General features: G+C 38.9%; 1 protein-coding gene across 1 annotated transcript; it reads right to left on the reverse strand.

The window, feature by feature from the left end:
* Positions 1-18692: 18692 nt before the first annotated feature.
* Positions 18693-19028, reverse strand: LOC127082125 (uncharacterized). The gene has a single exon (XM_051022350.1). The coding sequence runs from the start codon at positions 19026-19028 to the stop codon at positions 18693-18695; it is 336 nt and encodes a 111-aa protein (XP_050878307.1).
* Positions 19029-21840: the final 2812 nt, after the last annotated feature.

Consider the following 21840-nt stretch of genomic DNA (forward strand, 5'->3'; position numbering starts at 1 on the left):
TGGAAAGAGACAGAACAAAAGGCCCATCAAGCAGGGCGATAAAGGGAAAGGCAAGGAAGTTGCAAATCCCAAACCCACCGTTGCTGCTTTGAAGCCTAGTGGAGGCATAGCAAAAGAAGGCACCTGCTTCCATTGCGGTAAGACCGGACACTGGAAGAGAAACTGCCCAAAGTACCTGGAAGATAAGAAGAATGGAGTAGAGACTTCAACTTCAGGTATTTTTTGTTATTAATTCATCTACTTCTACATAATGGGTATTAGATACTGGATGCGATTCTCACATTTGTACGAATGTGCAGGGGCTGAGAAGGAGTAGAGATTTGGCAAAAGGTGAAGTTGACCTACGAGTTGGAAATGGAGCAAAGGTTGCTGCTTTAGCCGTAGGAACTTATGTATTGACTTTACCTAGTGATTTAATAATTCAGTTAGAGAACTGTTATTATGCACCTGCAATTAGCAGGAATATTATTTCCATTGCTTGTTTGGACAAGTTTGGTTTTTCATTTATAATAAAGAACAATTGTTGCTCAATTTATTTTAATGATATATTCTATGCTACTGCACAAATGAACAATGGACTATATGTCCTTGATCTTGAAATGCCTATTAATAACATTAATACAAAAGGGTGAAACCTAACGAGTTAAAACCAACTAGTTAAGAATATTAAAACTCTTCGATCAGATCGAAGTAATGAGTATTTAAATCCTAGAGTTTGATGACCATCTGAAAGAGTGTGGGATCCTATCCCAACTTAATCCTCCAGGAACATCCCAATGGAAGGGAGTATCTGAGAGAAGAAATCGAACCCTGTTGGACATGGTCCGATCCATGATGAGTCACACCAATCTTCCAAACTTCTTTTTGAGGACATACACCATTGACATCAGCTTACACACTTAACCGTGTTCCATCCAAAAGGTTGAAAAGACACCATATGAGATATGGAGTGGTAAGAGACCACATATGTCTTACATGAAGATTTGGGGTTGCGAAGTTTATGTGAAACGACAAGTTTCAACTAACCTTGAGCCCAAATCTGACAAATGCTTATTTGTGGGATATCCTAAAGAAACAAGAGGATATTACTTCTACAATCTCTCTGAGGGCAAAGTGTTTGTCACTCGAACTGGAGTTTTCCTAGAAAAGGATTTTATTTCCAAAGGAACCAGTGGGAGGAAAGTAAAACTTGAAGAAATTCAAGAATCACAAAGCATCGACACACCTATGGAGGAATTAGAGCAGGAAACACAAGTAGTTGTGTAAAAGCAACCTGCTCAAGTAGAACAAGACCAGCATAGGTCAGGCAGGATACGTCACCTACCTGAGATATATGGATATCTAATCAAAGTGATGTATTACTCATGGATCAAGATGAGTCTGTGACCTACTCATGGAATCTTCGCCTTGATGAAAAGACTGTATGGATTCATCAAGAACGAAGATGAGCCTTGTGTCTACAAGAAGGTTAGTGGGAGCATGATCGTATTCCTGGTATTATATGTAGATGACATATTACTCATTGGAATCGATATCCCTACCCTGCAACAAGTAAAGTCTTGGTTTGGGAAATGCTTTTCTATGAAGGACCTAGATGAAGCAACCTATCAGAATCTATAGAGATAGATCATGAAATGCTTGGCCTAAGTCAGAGTACATAGACAAAGTGCTGAGACGCCTTAATATGAATGATTCCAATCTGATTATGTGTTTTGCTTAAATGGGGGCACTGTGAGCTTGAAAAGTTCAACGCAAGATGCAGTTGCTGATTCTACAACTGAGGCTGAGTATATTGCTGCCTTAAGTGCAGCAAAGGAAGCTGTTTAGATCAATAAACTTGGCATAGTCCCTAGCATTGTGGATCCCATTGGTCTCTATTATGATAACAATGGTGTTATCGCACAAGCTAAGGAGCCTAGATCTCACCAACGATCCAAACACATACTTAGGCGTTGTGTGAAAATATGTAAAGTACCTACACTTGACAATGTTGTTAACCCACTGAGAGAGCCTCTTGTGCAGCAGAAGCATGATGGCCATACTAGATCAATGGGCATACGGGGTATGTCTGATTGGCTCTAGTGCTAGTGGGAGATTGTTGGTGTAAGCCCTAGAGGCCAATATTTTTTGGTACTTGTATCGAATTATTTATTAATAATAAAAGGCATTTTCTTTATTATGGTTGATTAATAAAGTCCCTAGAATAGATAGTCCGTTTAATGTATTAAGTGTGACTTAATCATGAGAACACATTAAACATAAGGACACTATTCTTAAAGTATCCGTAGTCGAGCTTTAATGTGAAGTGGGATAACATTAAAGCATTAAGACTATTATGTTTGTAGACTTATGATCACATCTCATGGATCATGGATAAAGAGTTATCAAGTCTTAAACATAGGTATGAATATTAGGAGTAATATTTATACCGGATTGACCCGCTATGAGAACACTATATAGAAAGTTATGCAAAGTGTCATAAGTTATTCTCATGGTGATAATAGTGTATACCACTCTTCGACCTGAAACCACTATGGATCCTAGATGTAGAGTTGAGTGCTTTATTACTGATCCAACGTCATCCGTAACTGGATGACCATAAAGACAGTTGATGGGTACTCCACGAAGCATGCTGAGGGACATGAGTGTCCTAGATGGAATTTGCCAATCCTGCGTAACAGGATAAATGTCTATGGGCCCAATATTGAACTGGACAAGGGTGACACGGTCTATACCTTGTGTTCAATATAGACATAAGGGCAAAGGGGTAATTATACACATAATTATTATCACAGGAGGTTTTGTCAGATCACATGACATTTTCGTGACTTGGGTAGCAGTGATGTGTTGCTAGATACCGCTCACTGTTTATTATGTTAAATGCGTGATTTAATATAATTGCCAACGCCGCGAAAACCTATAGGGTCACACACAAAGGACGGATTGATGAGAGATAGAATAATTAAGGAACATCGTAAGGTACGGTGTACTTAAGCAGAATACGAAATATGGTAAGGTACCAAACACTTAAGTGATTTTGGCATATTATGAGATATAGGCCAAAATGCACTTAAGTGGGCTTTTTGGCTTGAAGCCCACACAAGTGGTTCTATAAATAGAGCTCTTGTGCAGAAGCTTTGTAAGGAAATTCACACTCCAGACAACACAACTGAAGAGTTGGAATTTCGTATCTTTCTCTCTCTCACTCAAAGCCTTCACTCACAAACAGCTAGCACTGCAATTGAAGGAATCCGTTCGTGTGGACTGAGTAGAGACGTTGTCATCGTTCAACGTTCGTGATCGCCCCGTGGATCTGTATCAAAGGTTTTGATCATTATCAGAGATCTGCACCAAAGGTTTGAATCGCCACAAGAGGTAACGATTCTATCACTGATCATGCTCATTCGTAAGGATCATTAAAGGAGAATTTTTTATATTCCGCTGCGCCTTGCTTGGCTATTCTCCTTCACAACCTCCCTAAGAAACCACAAACTTGTTTCTCTGTTCTTGGCTCAGGCATTTCCTGTATCGCTTTCACTTTGGCCAGATCCACCTTAATCCCTTTTCCGCTAACAACAAAACCCAATAGTTTTCCAGATCTCACCCCAAAAGTACACTTGTTCGGATTAAGCCTCAACTTGAATTTCCTCAAACGCTCAAACAGTTTCTGCAAATTCACCAAATATTCTTCTTCTGTCTGAGATTTTGCAATCATATCATTAACATAAACCTCGATTTCATGATGAATCATATCATGGAACAGAGTCACCATCGCGCGCTGATATGTTGCTCCGGCATTTTTCAGACCAAACGGCATCACCTTGTAGCAGAAGGTGCCCCATGGGGTTATGAATGTTGTCTTCTCCATGTCTTCTGGCACCATCTTAATTTGATTATAGCCAGAAAAGCCATCCATGAAGGAGAATACCGAGAACTGAGCCGTTTTATCCACCAAAACGTCGATGTGAAGTAATGGGAAATCATCTTTAGGACTATCCCTGTTCAGATCCCGGTAGTCAACACACATCCGTACCTTTCCATCCTTCTTAGGTACCGGAACGATATTTGCAACCCATGGCGGATAATTTGTGACTGCTAGAAACCCTGCATCCAACTGTTTTTTCACTTCTTCCTTTATCTTGACAGCCATCTCTGGTCTTGTTCTTCTGAGCTTTTGCTTGACCGGAGGACAACCTTCTTTGAGCGGCAAGCGATGTACCACGATGTCTGTGTTAAGCCCTGGCATGTCCTGATAAGACCAAGCGAAGACGTCAACATACTGTTGCAGCAATTCAATCAACCCCTTCTTCACATTATCTTCCAAAGCAGCCCTTATCTTGATTTCTCTCTTGGCGTCCTCGGTGCCGAGATTAATCACTTCAACAGACTCTTGATGCGGTTGAATGACCCTTTCCTCTTGTTTTAATAACCTGGTAAGTTCTTCAGAGAGTTCACAGTCTTCATCACCCTCTTCTTCAGCTTGAAAGATTGGATTTTCAAAGTCGAAGCGAGCCATAGCAGAACCGTTATCAATAGGATCCGGTGATGTGCATTCCTCCAGACAAGTGGCTTGGACAATCTCCTCAGAAGACCAATTGTTGAGAACTTCACCCGGGATCCTCGGACGCACCCAGTTATCGATGTCGCAATCACTATCCCCATCTTCATTGTTGACCGCAGAGACTAATTTGACTTCTCCTTCAACCATGTTAACGTTGGCTCCACCATGCTGGGGCATGGGATTGTTGACGACATTAGGAGCTGGTGCAAAGTTAACGACCTTTGAATCAATGAGGTCCTGAACTACATGCTTAAAAGCTTTGCAGTTCTCAATATTGTGGCCAGGTGCCCCAGAGTGGAAGCTACACCTAGCGTTGGCGTCATAACCCACCGGAAGCCTACCAATGGGAGAGCCAGAGTGCGCAACTACACAAGTTGTAGTTGTTGAAGACTAGAAAGGAACTGAGCGTACGACATTAGAAGAGTGTCGAAACGCCGGTCCATCGTCCTTGGCCTCGGTTGATAGGCGGGTCTGTTACCCGGTTGTTGTGGTTGGTACTGAGCTGGTTGATGTTGTGGTTGTTGTTGTTGTAGTGGTGCTGCAACTGGAATGGTCACAGCCGCAACATACGGTTGCTGATGATAGTTCTGAAAGTTATTCCTCCGGTTATCCCTGTTCTGATAAGAAGATATGGCACTTGCATCCCCTTCTCTCCTCTTCTGTCTCTGAATGAACGACTTCTTCACCCCTGATGAGGATCCACCTCCACTCTGGGTCTTGTATGTCTGATAACACGAAATTATATCGCTTTTTAAGACTTAATTCAATTAAATTATTTTATCATTTACACTAATTTATCCCATTTTATCAGATATTATGCAGTATTTCTCTTCTATTTATATCAGGTACCCATTTTGAAGCAAAAGCGAAAAAGGGAAGAAAAGGAGGTGTAAAAAGCAACAAAAAGGAGAGAAAAGGAACCAAAGGCCAAAGCCCAGCCCAAAGCGCACAAGTCACCAATGTTGTGCCTGTGACGGACGTCACAGGACGCGTGACGAGCGTCACGCGAAGGAGCCTTGTGACGGACGTCACACATAGCGTGACGAGCGTCACGCAACCCCACTACCTTTGTGGCGCAAGTATCGCCCTCAGAAGGACTTGAAGAATAACGTTAAGGAATTGGTCTCCTATATGCACGCCGTGGATATAGCCACGCTGAAGAAGGAGAGAAACGGAATGCTGCTACCAAGGCCATTATAAATAGCCGTCTCACAAACCAAAAGTTACACAGTTTTTGCACGCTCAGTTTTGCGGAAGCTCTGCCAAATTTATTTTTTTCACGCCTTTGCTTATTTTTCTTCCTTTCCAGCATCGTCCATTTTATTTATTTTATTTTGCAAGCTTTGTTTTCTTTTTCCCTTGCAATTTATTTTCCCCCGTTCTTAGCTTTTAGATATTTTTCGCGTAGTAGTTTCTACACCGGAAACTACTGGGCAACTTTATACCGGATTTAACCTTACGTTATATTCGAGTTTTTTTATTTCCTTGATTTAATTTACTGTTTAATTGAAGAATCGAAGAACAAATCCTACCGGCTTGTGGTGGAGTGTTCAAGACCATTGTATTACGCATTCAGGTTCTTTAATTGTTATTTAATTTTTATGCTTTATTCTATTGTTTATTTGCATTGCCTGCCTGAAATGAGTCTGTGTATGCATGATATTAATTATTATTTAGTAAGCATGTCTGGCTAATTTGCCTAGGTATCGGTATGTAAAGTAAGCAGAAAGAGGGATCAAAACTAAGTCGGTCTATTCAAACTTAAAATTAGAATCAATCTTTTTACGGTCTTAACTTACAGGTTTAATAACAAGATTTTTTACAAAGGTAAAAGACATAAAGAAGTTGAAACCAACAGAGCGAGAGTTTGAGGTTTTAACTGGACAGTGTAAGTTAGTCATTAAATCTATCTCAGGGCGAGAGCAAGTTTTAGAATTAATTAAATTCTGACCTTTTTCCAAAAAGTATTTTTAAAGATTGAATGTGAGGACGAGAGTTAAGCATTTAGATTTAATTGTATAACCTAAGTCAACAGAGCGAAAGTTTGAGATAAGGGTGTTTAAAACGGTCAGTATTTTCTTAAAAAGAGTTTCTGCAACTTTATTGTTTTCAAAATATGATTTTTGACTTAATTATAAGTGACAGCAACATTAACATAAGATCATGGTTTCTTCAACAGAGCGAGAGTTTGAGATAAAACCTTTAACCAATAAAGTTAGTCGAAACGATTTATTTAAAACCGAGAGACCGACAAGGAATTGATTCCCTAGTTTTGACGAACCACATACCGATATCCGTTTTATTAATATTTAATCTAGATATTAGTTTAGCTCTTAGCTCCCTTTTCCCCAAACAATCAAACATTTTCACCTTAGATTTACGTAGTAACCTTAGATACCGGTACATCGATTCATAAGTCCCTGTGGGATCGATATCTTTTAAAACTACGCGATAGAACTGTGCACTTGCAGTTTGTATCCCATTCTCGACTCGCACAGTCGAGCGATCAAGTTTTTGGCGCCGTTGCCGGGGACTTTATTTAATCGATATCGTAACTCTTCTGTTACGCTGTAGAGACTAAGGCAATTTTTTTTCTCTATCACTATGTATCACCCAAACTTTCTCTACGATTATCACTCCCAGTATTTTGAGGAATCGCAAGATTCCTATAAATCCAACCTGGAAATATTAATGGAGGATTTCATTGAGACGCAAACTCACTTAAGGATGGAATCTATGATGGAACGCTTTGTGGCTACACAAACTCTTCAGAATGAAGAATTTAGGAAACAAAGTCTCTATACCAATGAAACCCTTACGCAACTGAACAATGTGGTCGAGTCCCTCGTCACTCACAACGAGACATTGGAGACTCAAATCTTCCTACTTGCGCAGACACCTCTAGGACCTTTCCCTGAGAAACATGCGGATATGGTAACAACCACCAGTGAAAGATTTATCGAAAATCCTAAGGATAGTGACAATGAGGAGGGTTCAGGTGAGAAAAAAGTAGAGATTGAGAAAGTTCCACAAACACCACCCGAAAGGGAGGTTGTCAAAAAGGTAGAGAAGGAAGAGCTATGTGTTGTCCCTTCTCCCTATAAATCACCAATTCCTTTCCCGCGAAGGTCTGTGGAAGTTAAGGTAGACCCCAAATCCGAAAGAAATGAGGAGCTATCAGAAAATATCCACACCAATGCACCTTTATCTGTCACCCTGACCAAGAAGAGAAAATTTGAAGCCCATGAAATTAGGGAACTAATTAGTATAAAAAGGGGCAAACCAGACTTTGAGGTGGTGTTTTCAAAAATTGAACCTAAACCTGAAAAGCTAGCTCCCAGAATAGAGCCAGAACCACCACCACAAGTTCAGGAGGATAAACTACCTCGCAGAAGAAAAAGAAGAAAAAGTGACGGATATGAGAGATGGATTGATAAGTGGCCATGGAAATCAAGGATAATTAAAAGTTTGACCGAGGATTCATCCTCGAAAGAACCACCATGAGTACTTACACTCCTGAGTCGTCGAGCTTGCGACATTTAAACAAAGCGCTTAGTGGGAGACAACCCACAAATTAATCTGTTATTTTATTATTCTATTATTATTATCATTTCTCTATTTTTCTCTTAATTATTCTTTTAATTTCTATTTAGTATTCATTATTGATTTATTCAAAAAGAAAAAAAAATATATCTATATATAATAATAATAATTCTTTTCTTCTTTCGGCATTTGGCCAAATCCTGACTTAAACTCATGTTTCTTTTCTCTAGTTAACACTAACCAGATGGGACATTTTGATCGTATGGGTATCAAGTTCAGAGGAATGGCTCAGAAACGAAAGTTTGAAGAACTAGCCGCTAGAGAGATGCTACCTAGTTTATATGCTGATGATTGGGCTATGACTGCCCTTGGACTGAGACAGAGTGTCCTGTTTTTGCTGAATCAGATAGGATGGGAGACCTCCCCTATCCTGAGACATTTCACCACCTACCGGAGACTCACAATAGAATTCCTTAGTTCATTAATCTATCTACCTAGCCATAGAAAAGGAATTACCAGAGGTTTTATCCAGTTCAGAATGTTCAACATGGAGTACCAATTTAATATTAGAGACTTCACCAACCTTTTGGGTTTTCCTACCTCCTTTGATACATTCACTATAAGCCAGGAAGAACTTTTTGAATATAGAGAGCTTGAACACTTTTGGGGTAAGCTGACTGGAAATGATGAGCCCGAAGAACATGAGTTTCTCTCTGGAAACATACATAACCCGGCTTTTCGCTATTTCCATAAGATCCTGACCCACACTTTATTTGGGAAGAAGCCAAATAGTACTTCAGTTTCACGTGATGAACTCTTCATCATATTTTGTGCTTCCCAGAACCGTCCAGTAAACGGTGCTACTTTTATGATAGCTAATTTGGACCACCTTATCCAGGATGAGAGAGCACCCATTAGAATAGGCGGCCTGATAACTATGATAGGTAATGCTATTGGACTACGTCAGCCTATGCTTGACCTGAACCCTTTTTGTGGCATTACCACTATGAGTATACCTTTCCTCTTCAACACTATGTTTATAGCAAACATAGGGTCTGATGAGTTTGAGCTTGTTATTGATAACCAGGTTCTCTGCCTATTCACCCTGCCCGATCCTAGGACTAGTGTTCATAACCAAAGGAACTGGCTCTATAACCTGAATGAAACCCCAACTCCTGCTGGATCCACTGAATCCATCCAGGATTATGAGATTTGTGATGACTATGAGCACTATATTGACCATACCTCTCTTGCTGAATCTGACCCTCAGACTCCATCCGGCTACCATGATATTGATCCTCCTCCTCAGCCTGTCCTGACCGAAGAATCAGCCATGCCTGATCTCCGACATCATATGCCAGGAACAGATATTAAAACCGTCATTGAAGCCTTGATGTCAGAACAAAACGCCCTCAGGGAAGATTTCCACAGCTTGAGACTTGCAGTCCTAGAACACATGAGCAGCACGGCAAGTCAGTTACGTATGTTACGGCATCATGTTAACTCTTTTACTCCTCCGGCCAGAGATCCGAAGATAGATGGAATTTAGTTATTTCTTCATTCTAAGTTATTTAGTTTTAGGCTAGATTTTTTCATTAATGTTATTTGAATTCATGTTTATTTCTATTTCATTTTATTATTTTCCCTTCCTGTAATACATTATGATCCTTTTTATTGAAGCTGTTTAGTTAATTTATTTTGCAATGCCTATTATGCTCTACGGTTATTACTTATTATTATTATTATACAAAGCAAGTAAGCATGCATACTAAATTAAGCTACAGACTAAAACGTTCATAAGCAGAATAAAATATTTAATTACGCTACCAAGTGATTCTGTGAAGCGCTACTAAGCCTTTCCAAAAGGAAGTGTGACGAGCGTCACACCACCCGTGACGGGCGGCACACTTAGTGCCTGTTACGAGCGTCACAGCCTTGTGACGAGCGTAACGCCTCTCAGATATGTGAACGTTAGGGAGCCGTTGGAGACGAACGTTACACCCCCCACCTTTTTACATTCCCCATTCATTTTTCATTTACCACAATTAATTACTTTTCAACCACTCTTTCTTTTCACCTCCCACATTTTACCTATAAATACCCTCCAAACTTCCTTCTTTCACCACAAACAACTCTCTCATATCAAATATACACTTCTTTTCCTTTCCAAATCACTCATTCAAAAATCCATCACAATGGCGGGAAGTCAAAACTTCGGAAATATCATCTTCCGATCCGGAGATGACAACTATCAGCAAGAGCAATTCGAGCGCTTCCAACAGCGAGGCGTCGCTCCCACCAGGTACCCCGATTTAACTTGTTTACAACAATTGGGCTTACTCCACGGTATCGAGTGGATGCTCCGTAGAGCCGATTTAACCTTCCTTTGCACCCATAACCAACCCACCTATCCTTCCCTAACCTTAGAATTCCTAAGCTCTTACGACTACACCACTCCCGCCGGTGAAGGTGAATTCCTAACCGGTACAGCAACCTTCCGTATGTTTAACACCGAGTACTCTCTAACCCAACGCCAATTGAGTGCCATGCTACAATTTCCCACAGAAGGTCTGCTCCATGCCAGAATTCCCCCAACCTCAAACTGGAACACAGTTCTAGTTTTCGACCTTTTTAAGAAAATTTCCGGTATAAATACCAACAACTGGGAAGAACTCCTTCTCTCCCACATCCATAACCCCACCATCCGTTATTTTCTCCGTATCCTGCAAAACACACTCTTTGGAAGACCAAACAACAGTAAGGTCAACTCAAAAGAACTCTTTTTCCTCCAGTGCGTTTTCGAATCGGATACTACGGTAAACGCCGCCTCTTTTCTCCTTCATCATATCCGCACCTTATGTGCTAGAGGCCGGCAACCATTCATAATTGGCGGATTAATAACCTCCATAGCACTTGGCCTGAACCTAGGGGATAAACTCCAAACTTTAGAATCCCTTCCACCCCTGTCTATGGATATCGGCTATTGTCGCTCCAGCCGCCTGATTAAAAACAGAGTAGGCGGAGGCTATTATCTGATGGTGAACAACCAAGCAGTCCCAAGTGTTGTGCTACCCAATACCACCCTAACCGATGTCACAAACCCGAACCGCCACCTCTACGATCTTAGCGCTCCTGAAACCACCGAGCCTTCACAAACAAACCAACAAACAGATGAGTTTGAAGAAATGGAACAAGGCGATCATCCGCCAGAACAACCGTCAGTCCCGCTCAACCCTTCCAGTAATGCAGCCGGCCCATCCTCCCAACGTCGTCGACGACGAAGGCCTGCGACCAACGATGACATTATGGATGCTATCGATGGAATGCAGGCACAGAATACAGAGATGATGCAGATGATGCGTCAAATGCAACAGCAACAGGATGCTCGGAATGCCATAACCGACCAGCGGTTTACTGAGTTGTTTAGCAGATTCGACAGCTTAGACATACGTCAAAGATCACCAGGACCAAGAACCAGAGGTGGAAGGCAGCCTTAGTTGTATTTTTTTCTTTTTCCTTTCCATTTTGTATTTCTTTCCCTTCAAACATCGAGGACTATGTTTAGTTCAAGTATGGGGGGGAAATTATTCTTTCCATTCCCATCTTTGTTTCAAGTTTGTACTCTCCCTTTTCATTGTTATTTCCTTATAAAAACAAAATTTTTTTTTAAGTTAAGTCCTGAATGTGAAAAAGTTTCTATTATCTATTTCCCTCAACTTTCTTGAGCCATAACAAAAATTTTAACACACCCAATAAGTATAAAGGTCGCCTACTTTATAAAATTTGAGTGAAATCAAAACAAAATCATTACCATAACAACGCTCTGAGAACCTCAATATGTTAGATCAGGATAAGTACCTATCATACCGATTCCTCGAACTTTTAGTTCTATGGCAACCCCAAGTAGTTTATACAGAAGTCAACACCATCTTAATAGCAAACTACGTGGAGAGCCGATGAATATAAGTGAATGATCCCCAAAGTAACCTAAGATAATTAAATTAGGTGACCCTTACCGGATCATTTAATCTAAAGGTTGCAAATCATGCAAAAGCACAATACGAAAGATCCATTATGAATTGGTTCAGTAGGAATCTGGTACTGAACTTGGTAGGGCGGACTACGGTTCGATCCCCCGCAATTTGCAATGGACTGAATAATGAAGTTATCCGACTTATGTACCAGAACTTCTAGCTAAAAGCGGATCATAGACACTAACCGGTTACTCCACTATGTGCGCGAAAGGATAAAGGGCTTAATGTGATTTCGCTAGAATGAAAACGGGCAAAATAAGACTAAAGGAACCAGGATAGCTATCATAGGGTACTTGAACTGATTGGCATAAGGTAGGGTTATCTAAGTTGTAACGGTAGTTGTTGATGTCAAGATTTAACTCAAATCCTCCTAAACAAAAACCCATTGGCAACCTAGTACGAATTGATGTGTGCTTTAAAATTTCATCCGGCTAAAACTTTTAACAAGTTCTATACTGAATTTTGCTTGAGGACAAGCAAAGATTTAAGTATGGGGGAGTTTGATAACACGAAATTATATCGCTTTTTAAGACTTAATTCAATTAAATTATTTTATCATTTACACTAATTTATCCCATTTTATCAGATATTATGCAGTATTTCTCTTCTATTTATATCAGGTACCCATTTTGAAGCAAAAGCGAAAAAGGGAAGAAAAGGAGGTGTAAAAAGCAACAAAAAGGAGAGAAAAGGAACCAAAGGCCAAAGCCCAGCCCAAAGCGCACAAGTCACCAATGCTGTGCCTGTGACGGACGTCACAGGACGCGTGACGAGCGTCACGCGAAGGAGCCTTGTGACGGACGTCACACATAGCGTGACGAGCGTCACGCAACCCCACTACCTTTGTGGCGCAAGTATCGCCCTCAGAAGGACTTGAAGAATAACGTTAAGGAATTGGTCTCCTATATGCACGCCGTGGATATAGCCACGCTGAAGAAGGAGAGAAACGGAATGCTGCTACCAAGGCCATTATAAATAGCCGTCTCACAAACCAAAAGTTACACAGTTTTTGCACGCTCAGTTTTGCGGAAGCTCTGCCAAATTTATTTTTTTCACGCCTTTGCTTATTTTTCTTCCTTTCCAGCATCGTCCATTTTATTTATTTTATTTTGCAAGCTTTGTTTTCTTTTTCCCTTGCAATTTATTTTCCCCCGTTCTTAGCTTTTAGATATTTTTCGCGTAGTAGTTTCTACACCGGAAACTACTGGGCAACTTTATATCGGATTTAACCTTACGTTATATTCGAGTTTTTTTATTTCCTTGATTTAATTTACTGTTTAATTGAAGAATCGAAGAACAAATCCTACCGGCTTGTGGTGGAGTGTTCAAGACCATTGTATTACGCATTCAGGTTCTTTAATTGTTATTTAATTTTTATGCTTTATTCTATTGTTTATTTGCATTGCCTGCCTGAAATGAGTCTGTGTATGCATGATATTAATTATTATTTAGTAAGCATGTCTGGCTAATTTGCCTAGGTATCGGTATGTAAAGTAAGCAGAAAGAGGGATCAAAACTAAGTCGGTCTATTCAAACTTAAAATTAGAATCAATCTTTTTACGGTCTTAACTTACAGGTTTAATAACAAGATTTTTTACAAAGGTAAAAGACATAAAGAAGTTGAAACCAACAGAGCGAGAGTTTGAGGTTTTAACTGGACAGTGTAAGTTAGTCATTAAATCTATCTCAGGGCGAGAGCAAGTTTTAGAATTAATTAAATTCTGACCTTTTTCCAAAAAGTATTTTTAAAGATTGAATGTGAGGACGAGAGTTAAGCATTTAGATTTAATTGTATAACCTAAGTCAACAGAGCGAAAGTTTGAGATAAGGGTGTTTAAAACGGTCAGTATTTTCTTAAAAAGAGTTTCTGCAACTTTATTGTTTTCAAAATATGATTTTTGACTTAATTATAAGTGACAGCAACATTAACATAAGATCATGGTTTCTTCAACAGAGCGAGAGTTTGAGATAAAACCTTTAACCAATAAAGTTAGTCGAAACGATTTATTTTAAAACCGAGAGACCGACAAGGAATTGATTCCCTAGTTTTGACGAACCACATACCGATATCCGTTTTATTAATATTTAATCTAGATATTAGTTTAGCTCTTAGCTCCCTTTTCCCCAAACAATCAAACATTTTCACCTTAGATTTACGTAGTAACCTTAGATACCGGTACATCGATTCATAAGTCCCTGTGGGATCGATATCTTTTAAAACTACGCGATAGAACTGTGCACTTGCAGTTTGTATCCCATTCTCGACTCGCACAGTCGAGCGATCAATGTCCTCAGGTAATTCTCCATCCTCTCTCCGGTAGAGACTACATCAGCAAAATTGGAGGCATTGCAACCCACCAGGCGCTCCAAATAAGGTCCTGGCAGAGTGTTCATGAACATGTTAGCCATTTCCTTCTCCAACATAGAAGGTTGAACACGGGAAGCTTTTTCTCTCCAGCGTTGAGCGTATTCTATGAAGCACTCATTTCTTTTAAGAGACAGATTTTGAAGTTGAGTTCTATCCGGAGCCATGTCTGCATTATACTGATACTGCTTCACGAAATCCTCAGCCAAATCCCTCCAGCAACAGATGTGGGCTCTGTCCAGCCTCATATACCATTCCAGGGATGCCCCAGCTAGGTTGTCCTGGAAAAAGTACATAAGCAACTTTTCTTCATCGGAGTATGCAACCATTTTACGGAAATAGGCTTGCACATGGGTCTTCGGGTAAGAGTTGCCATTGTATTTGTCAAATATCGGGACCTTGAATTTCGGTGGCACTCTCACACCTGGGACCAGCCCCAAGTCAGCAACATCTACTCCCAGAGGATTCTGTCCTTCCACTGCCTTCAACCTCTCTTCCAATCTTCTAAACATGGGGTCCACACCATGACCCATACCAAAGTGTTCCTGCAGCAGGGGGAATTGATTGTTCTGATCATCATGAACGGGCTGTTGACCAGAGGTGACATGTAGGATTGGGATAGGCCACGGTCCATTGGGTTCATTAGCCTCTCCAGCTGGAGGATCAGTCACCGTCTCTGGTTGAGCAGGGGGATTCCTCTGTATCATCTGCCTGAGCTCTTGTAGTCCCTGAGCCACCCCTTGAACCACATCCATGAATTGGTTCATGCGGATTTTCATCTCAGCGAACTCTGCCTGTAGGCTTTCCATTACTCTCTATTGGTTTCTGCGGGTACCGTACCGGTGAATGCCTGGGTCAGCTATCCTGCTGATGGAACACCAAACAAACTGAGAACACTATGGCGGTACCTGTTATGCAAGACATGCTAATGAATATGTAAATGCAATGACATGTTTATCAATTCCAAAGGTATTCTACCCCCTTGATTCCAGTCTCTCAATAGATAAACGATGTAAAAAAAAAGACTAAGCCGTTGATGAGAACCAAGAAAATTCTGACTAGAATCAAGTAGAAGATATAAACCCCACAGAAATGGATAAACATGTATGAATGATTATGAATGCAAAATGATGTGATTGCAGTGCAGTGGCATGGGAATCAGAATCGCTGTATCTGCTTGAACATCTGTCAGGTTGCACTGTCTAGAGAGAAATTAAGAGCACACCAAACAAAGGTCATGGGATGGATCATGTTATCCTTAATATCAACCATCCATTTTGGTGGATTATGGTTTACACCTTATCAACACCCAAGTTTCATTGATATTAAGGATACCTGATCGGATCAACCATGAATCAAGGGTTTGTTGCAAGTCACGAGCATGGAGTTTAGGTTAAGAACCACCCAAAAGGAGTGTACTAAGGTTTAAACCTGCCAAACATGTTCTACAAAAAGTTCCCATAGTCATAATCCCATCTTTCGGATATTATCGGAGGAACGACTACTCGTATTCCAAAAATATTCTCAAGAGAGACTCTTATGAGTGTAGTATCGCGTAACAATCGTATCAAATCTTACACTTGAACGACTTTTGCACTACGTCCTACGAATAGGCCAAGATGGGTTTAGTAAACTAAGGTCCTCGGCTTCTAAGGTCTATATTGGAAAAAGTAATGTCTAACCACAACTTACTTGTGTGACATTATTGATCTCAACATGACCTCCACCAAGTGAATGGGCTTGCAAGTCAACTTGCTAAGGAATAACTCCACACAAGTCGACAAGACTATGCCATTCTCCTATCCTAAGTGCACTCGAGTTCGGGTATAGAACTCATCTCACAAAGATCACCAAGCAGCCATAGCCAGCCAATAGATACAGCAATGATATGTACATAATGCAATAAGGTAAAGCAGGTAAATAAATAACTGTACAAAAGCATGAACACCCAATAAACAAACAAACTACAAAAGCTAGGAGGGACTCGCTTAGGGAAACCGGTTCCCCAGCAGAGTCGCCAGCTGTCGCAGCTTGAAAAATACAGTGTGCGAAAAAACAACTGGCGAAAGAAAATGACAGAAGAGTCGCCACCGTGCGTTATTTATCCCACCGGGGGGAAAGGAAACGCTTGAAGTAAACCTGAAAAGAGGAAAGGAAAAGACAAGGTCTCGCAACCAAATCTTAGGTTCGGGAGTCGGTTATGCGAAGGGAAGGTATTAGCACCCCTACGCATCTGTAGTACTCTACGGGATCCACTTTTGTAGTTCTTGTCTAAAGGGTGTGAGTTTATCTTGTGTTATTTACTAAAAAAGGGGTTAAATGAAAATGACTCGCGCGGATATCGCATCCACTGGATACGTATCTCATCTGAATATGAGAATCAGAGTCTTCGTAGCTCGGTTACCTAGGGGTTTGGGGGGATGTGTGCTCGCTAAGACATCGCGTCTTATGCCTACGTATCTCATCTGGAATGAGAATCAGAGCAAGCCGTAGTTCGGCTAACTACGGGGTTAAGGATTATGTTTTGGGGGCGGACGACGTTACTACGCAATCTACCGGATGCTCGACCTTTGGAGACTTACTCACCTATAGTAGAAGGAGTAAACGTGTGTTTAAAAGAAGAAAAATCAATGAAGGGTTAGGGTTTGGGATGCTCATGCAAAAAGGCAGTCCTTGACGAAGGAACCGCGCTACCTGCGGGGATACGAACACATACAAAACAAACATGTATAAAGTAAATGTGCCAACAAGGCAATCAGAATAAATATCCCAAATGGTATCCCACAAGCAAAGTGGAATATCCAGCGAGCTATCCCTGCAAAAGTCATGTGAGCCTTCACAAAAACTCAACAAAAGGGTTAGTGAAACAAGATAAGGATTAGGAGAAAACATGCTATGACAAACGTAAGTCAGATTAGAGCAAAACAATATGGTTTTTCATGGATAACAGTATGGTTTCAGAAACCTCAAACCCTGTGGCATACACTTCAGAAATTAAACGATTAAGCATTCAAGGCATTATTTATACATTCATACATAATTATGAACCTGTGGGCAAAAACCTAATGAAATTCATCCATTACACCTCAAACATTCAGAGTATTCAACTTCAAAGCACAAAGGTAATGGGAATAAGGGCAAACCTGATTGGAGAGATCGGTTGAAGTCAAATGGCACGGCTGGATTTGCGAACCAATGTTAGGGTTTGCTTGAGCTGAAAGTGTATGAGTCAGAATGAACCTTTCAGAGTTGCCTGGAGGTTGCTCTGAACTCTGTTAGCTTTTCTCTCACTATCTTTTTCCCCAGGGTTCTTCTCTCACTATCTTTTTTCCAGACAGGGTAATAGGAATAGAATGGCCTTTTGTTTCACTGAAACTCTGAATTTATAACCTGATTTTTGTGGACCTGTGGGCTCAAATGAGAGAGGTCCAAGTCCAAGATGTTTTTTTTTTATTTATTTATTTATTTATTTTATTATTTTTTTCAAAACACGTGGGCTTCGCCTAGCGAGCATGACAGCTCATGAACAAACCTTTGCTCCTTCAAGATTAACGTTTTGACTGACGAATAGACCCCTGTTGGAAGTAACTCAAGTCTTTCCGATTCCGATTGCCATGATGAAATGCAAATGCTAAATGACCTTAAAATGAATGCATGCATGAGGTGTAAAGCGTATGCTTCCAGGAAAAATGAAGGGTAAATTTTGGGGTATTACAACAACCAATTTTCTATTTTCATTTAAAATTTAATATTATTGTTTTTTATTAAATCTAAACTAAATATTTATTTTAATAAATCCATATCAAATATTTATTTTAATATATCACTATAACAATAATAATTAAAATAAATATTTAAATATTAACTATTACTATTACTTATATAAATCATCCTAATTAAATAATAATAACAACCACTACTTCTCCCACCAACCCCATATCTCTACATTTTTGCTCATACACCCCTAACACCTTAAATTCTAACTTCTAAGGTTGAGGTACTACACTCAAGGGTCTTCCTAAACAAAACATAACATCACAACACACATAAATTGCATAATTATATTAAGAAAACAAATAATAAAATTTTGAGGCATTACAACTCTCCCCACTTAGAATATTTTCGTCCTCCAAAATTTACTTGACGAGCACAATTTATGGTATGCTTCCTGCATCTGGCTCTCCAGCTCCTAAGTAATATTTCCTCCAGTTACTCCTCCCCAAACAACTTTAACTAGAGCAATCTCTTTGCCTCTCAATTTCTTCAATTTCTGATCCTCAATTCTCACGGGCAATGCTTCTACCGTAATGTTGTCCCTCACTTGCACATCATCCATCTTAATCACATGAGATGGATCGCGAATATACTTCTGAAGTTGTGATACATGGAACACGTCATGTAAATTCGAAAGATCGGGTGGTAAGGCCACTCTATAAGCAACAACTCCAATTCTTTGAGAAATCTGATATGGACCAATAAATTTAGAAGTCAACTTCTTCAATTTCAGCGCATATCCAATGCCCATCACATGATTAACTCTAAGGACATGATCACCTTCCTTAAATTCCAAATATTTTCTTCTCGCATCATGATAACTAGTCTACCTACTCTGTGTTATTTTCATTTTCTCTCGGATCATCTTCACTTTTTTAGTAGTCTGTTGGACAATCTTCAGTCCAAGTACATCACTCTCGCCTGATTCATACCAACACAGAGGTGTCCTACACCTCCGACCATATAATGCTTCAAACGACTTCATTTCGGTACTAGAATAAAAACTATTATAATAAGTAAACTCGATCAGAGACAGATGACCATCCCAAGTACCTCCTTGCTCGAGTATGCAAGCCCTCAACAAGTCCTCCAATGACTGAATAGTTCTCTAGGTCTGCCTATCAGTCTATGGATGGTAAGCAGAACTCAACTTCTATTTAGTACCCAAAGTATCTTGCAAAGTTTCCCAAAATCTGGATGTAAACCGAGGGTCTCTGTCAGAAACTATACTCAAAGGAACTCCATAAAACTTCATTATCACACAAATATAAATCTCAGCTAACTTCTATAAAGAGAAACTGATGTTAATTGGAATGAAGTGTGCTGATTTCGTCAATCTATCGAAATCACTCATATAGTATCATATCCTCTAGGTGTATTCAGTAATCCCGTCACGAAGCCCATGGAAATACTATCCCACTTCCACTATGGAATGTCCAAAGGCTGCATCAAACCCGAAGGTTTCTGGTGTTTCTACTTTGGACTTCTGTCAAATCAAACACACGTACACAAACTGTGCTACATCTCGCTTCATTCCTGGCCACCAAAATATTTTCTTGAGATCCTGATACATCTTTGTAGCCCCAGGGTGAATACTCAAACTACTCCTATAACTTTCCTCAAGAATCAATTTCTTCAGTTTAGGATTGTCATGCACACATACCCTACCTCGAAACCTCAGTACTCCATATTCATCTACCTTAAAATCACCATTTACACTTGCGTTCTCCGAAGGCAATAGATCTACCAGCTTAACACTCAACTTTTGATTCTTACTGATCTCATTAAGGAATTCATTGTTTAATTTTATATTAATTTTGAAGTAAAAAGATAAAATAGTGAGAGAAAAATTTAAAAATTAAAGATAAAGCTGATGAAATTGTGAAATGAGATTGAAAGTAAAAAAAAAGTGAAAGAGAAATTTAAGTGTATATTTGTTTAATTAAGCTTATTTATAATCAAATGATGTGTTAAAAGAACAAAGAATAAAAAGCTGTTCAATAATGGCCCATTTTAAAATTTATTATTATTTTAATGAAAAGTTCATTTTGTTATCGTTGCATACTGAAGCAATGGTTTGCCAAAGTGTCCAACTCCTACGGCTTTCAATATTAATGATACTTTGCCACGCTGAAAATCTGCTTCAAAGATTGCTGCTGGAGATACTCTAATATAACATGTGTTGCTCTAGTTTGCACTATAATTCTCTAATTTTTTTTACAAATTGTGCACTTGTGTATTTGTTTATATTTTCTTATTTATTTTGTAGGCTTGCATTTTTTTAAGTATGTCTACATACATTATCATTGTGTTGTTGGGTTGCTTGTATTTGATATATTTTAAATATGGAAAAAATGACCTTGTGTTTTTATTGATATGTATTTTGTTTATTATGCATTATGTCAATGACGACATGTATTTAACATTAGTTGATAGTAGAATTTTTTGTGCAATTTTTTACACATAATAATTCATTGTTCTATTTTGCTGCTATTTTTATTCCTTACATTTAGGTACTTCGAAAAGATTCCCTCTGATTATTTTTACAAAAGTATTTGATTGAAATTTTTCTATTTTGTTTTTTTAATTTAAACTTATTAACTAGAGTATTTGTTTGTGGTTATTGTCTGTTTTGAGTTATGTTTGGACGTCACATTTGTCATTTTATTTGTTAGTGAATGTCCAGCAGTATTAAAAAATATATTGAATAAAATAGGATGTAAATAAAATTAAATATAATATAATTATTAAATATTTTATATCTATGATAACTAAAATAGGATGTAATATACCATTTTCTTATACTCTATTTAAAGAAAATAGGGTGTAAATTTGTTGTCATTCATAATAAGTATTATCCATTTTATACCCAATTTTTATCAAATGAGGTGTAAAATCGTTTGATTTAAATGTATATATGTAACAATTTATACCCATTTTTTTAAAAAAAATGGTGTAATATACCATCTATTTACATCTGATTTAAAACGAATGTAAGTTCGTCAGACATTTTTCACCCTTTGAATTTACACCCTCTAATAATATGTGTAAAATGTATAAAAAATGGATATAAATTATTCTTTCTGCAATAGTGATATTTAGAAAATTAGAAGAAATATGGATTGTTCGAGTATTTTGACAGTACGTGAAAATGAGAAGAAGGAGAGTTAGGGCTTGGGAAAGGAAACTCCATAGAAGGTTGTTGGATTGCTTTTGCTGAATTTTCAAGGTAAGGGAGATGAGATTATTCATCCAAGGGTGACTTAATCATGAGAGGGTAGAGAGGTTTCCCTTAACCTCAAATATGAGTTTCTTCCTTTTTCTTTTGATTGGTTATTCGATGAATTACATGAATGTGATGTTATTTTATTCAACGAATCAATTGAAATTTGTGCTCTGTTAATATGATTATTATTGTTTATGTTGAACTGTTCATAAACATGATGATTGGTATGAGATTGGGGGCTTATAACATGATTGTAATTATGAGTTTTGATGATTAATCGATGGAATACCATGTTAAATTAATAGGAAATAACATGCTAATATGTGTTAATCATGTA

The sequence above is a fragment of the Lathyrus oleraceus genome, chromosome 5, assembly GCF_024323335.1.
Source record: "Lathyrus oleraceus cultivar Zhongwan6 chromosome 5, CAAS_Psat_ZW6_1.0, whole genome shotgun sequence".
Taxonomy (NCBI): Eukaryota; Viridiplantae; Streptophyta; class Magnoliopsida; order Fabales; family Fabaceae; genus Lathyrus; species Lathyrus oleraceus.

Bases quoted from the DNA above. Each gene is read 5' to 3' on its own strand.
- LOC127082125 (XM_051022350.1), bottom strand. From the start codon at position 19,028: ATGGGCATTGGATATGCGCTGAAATTGAAGAAGTTGACTTCTAAATTT.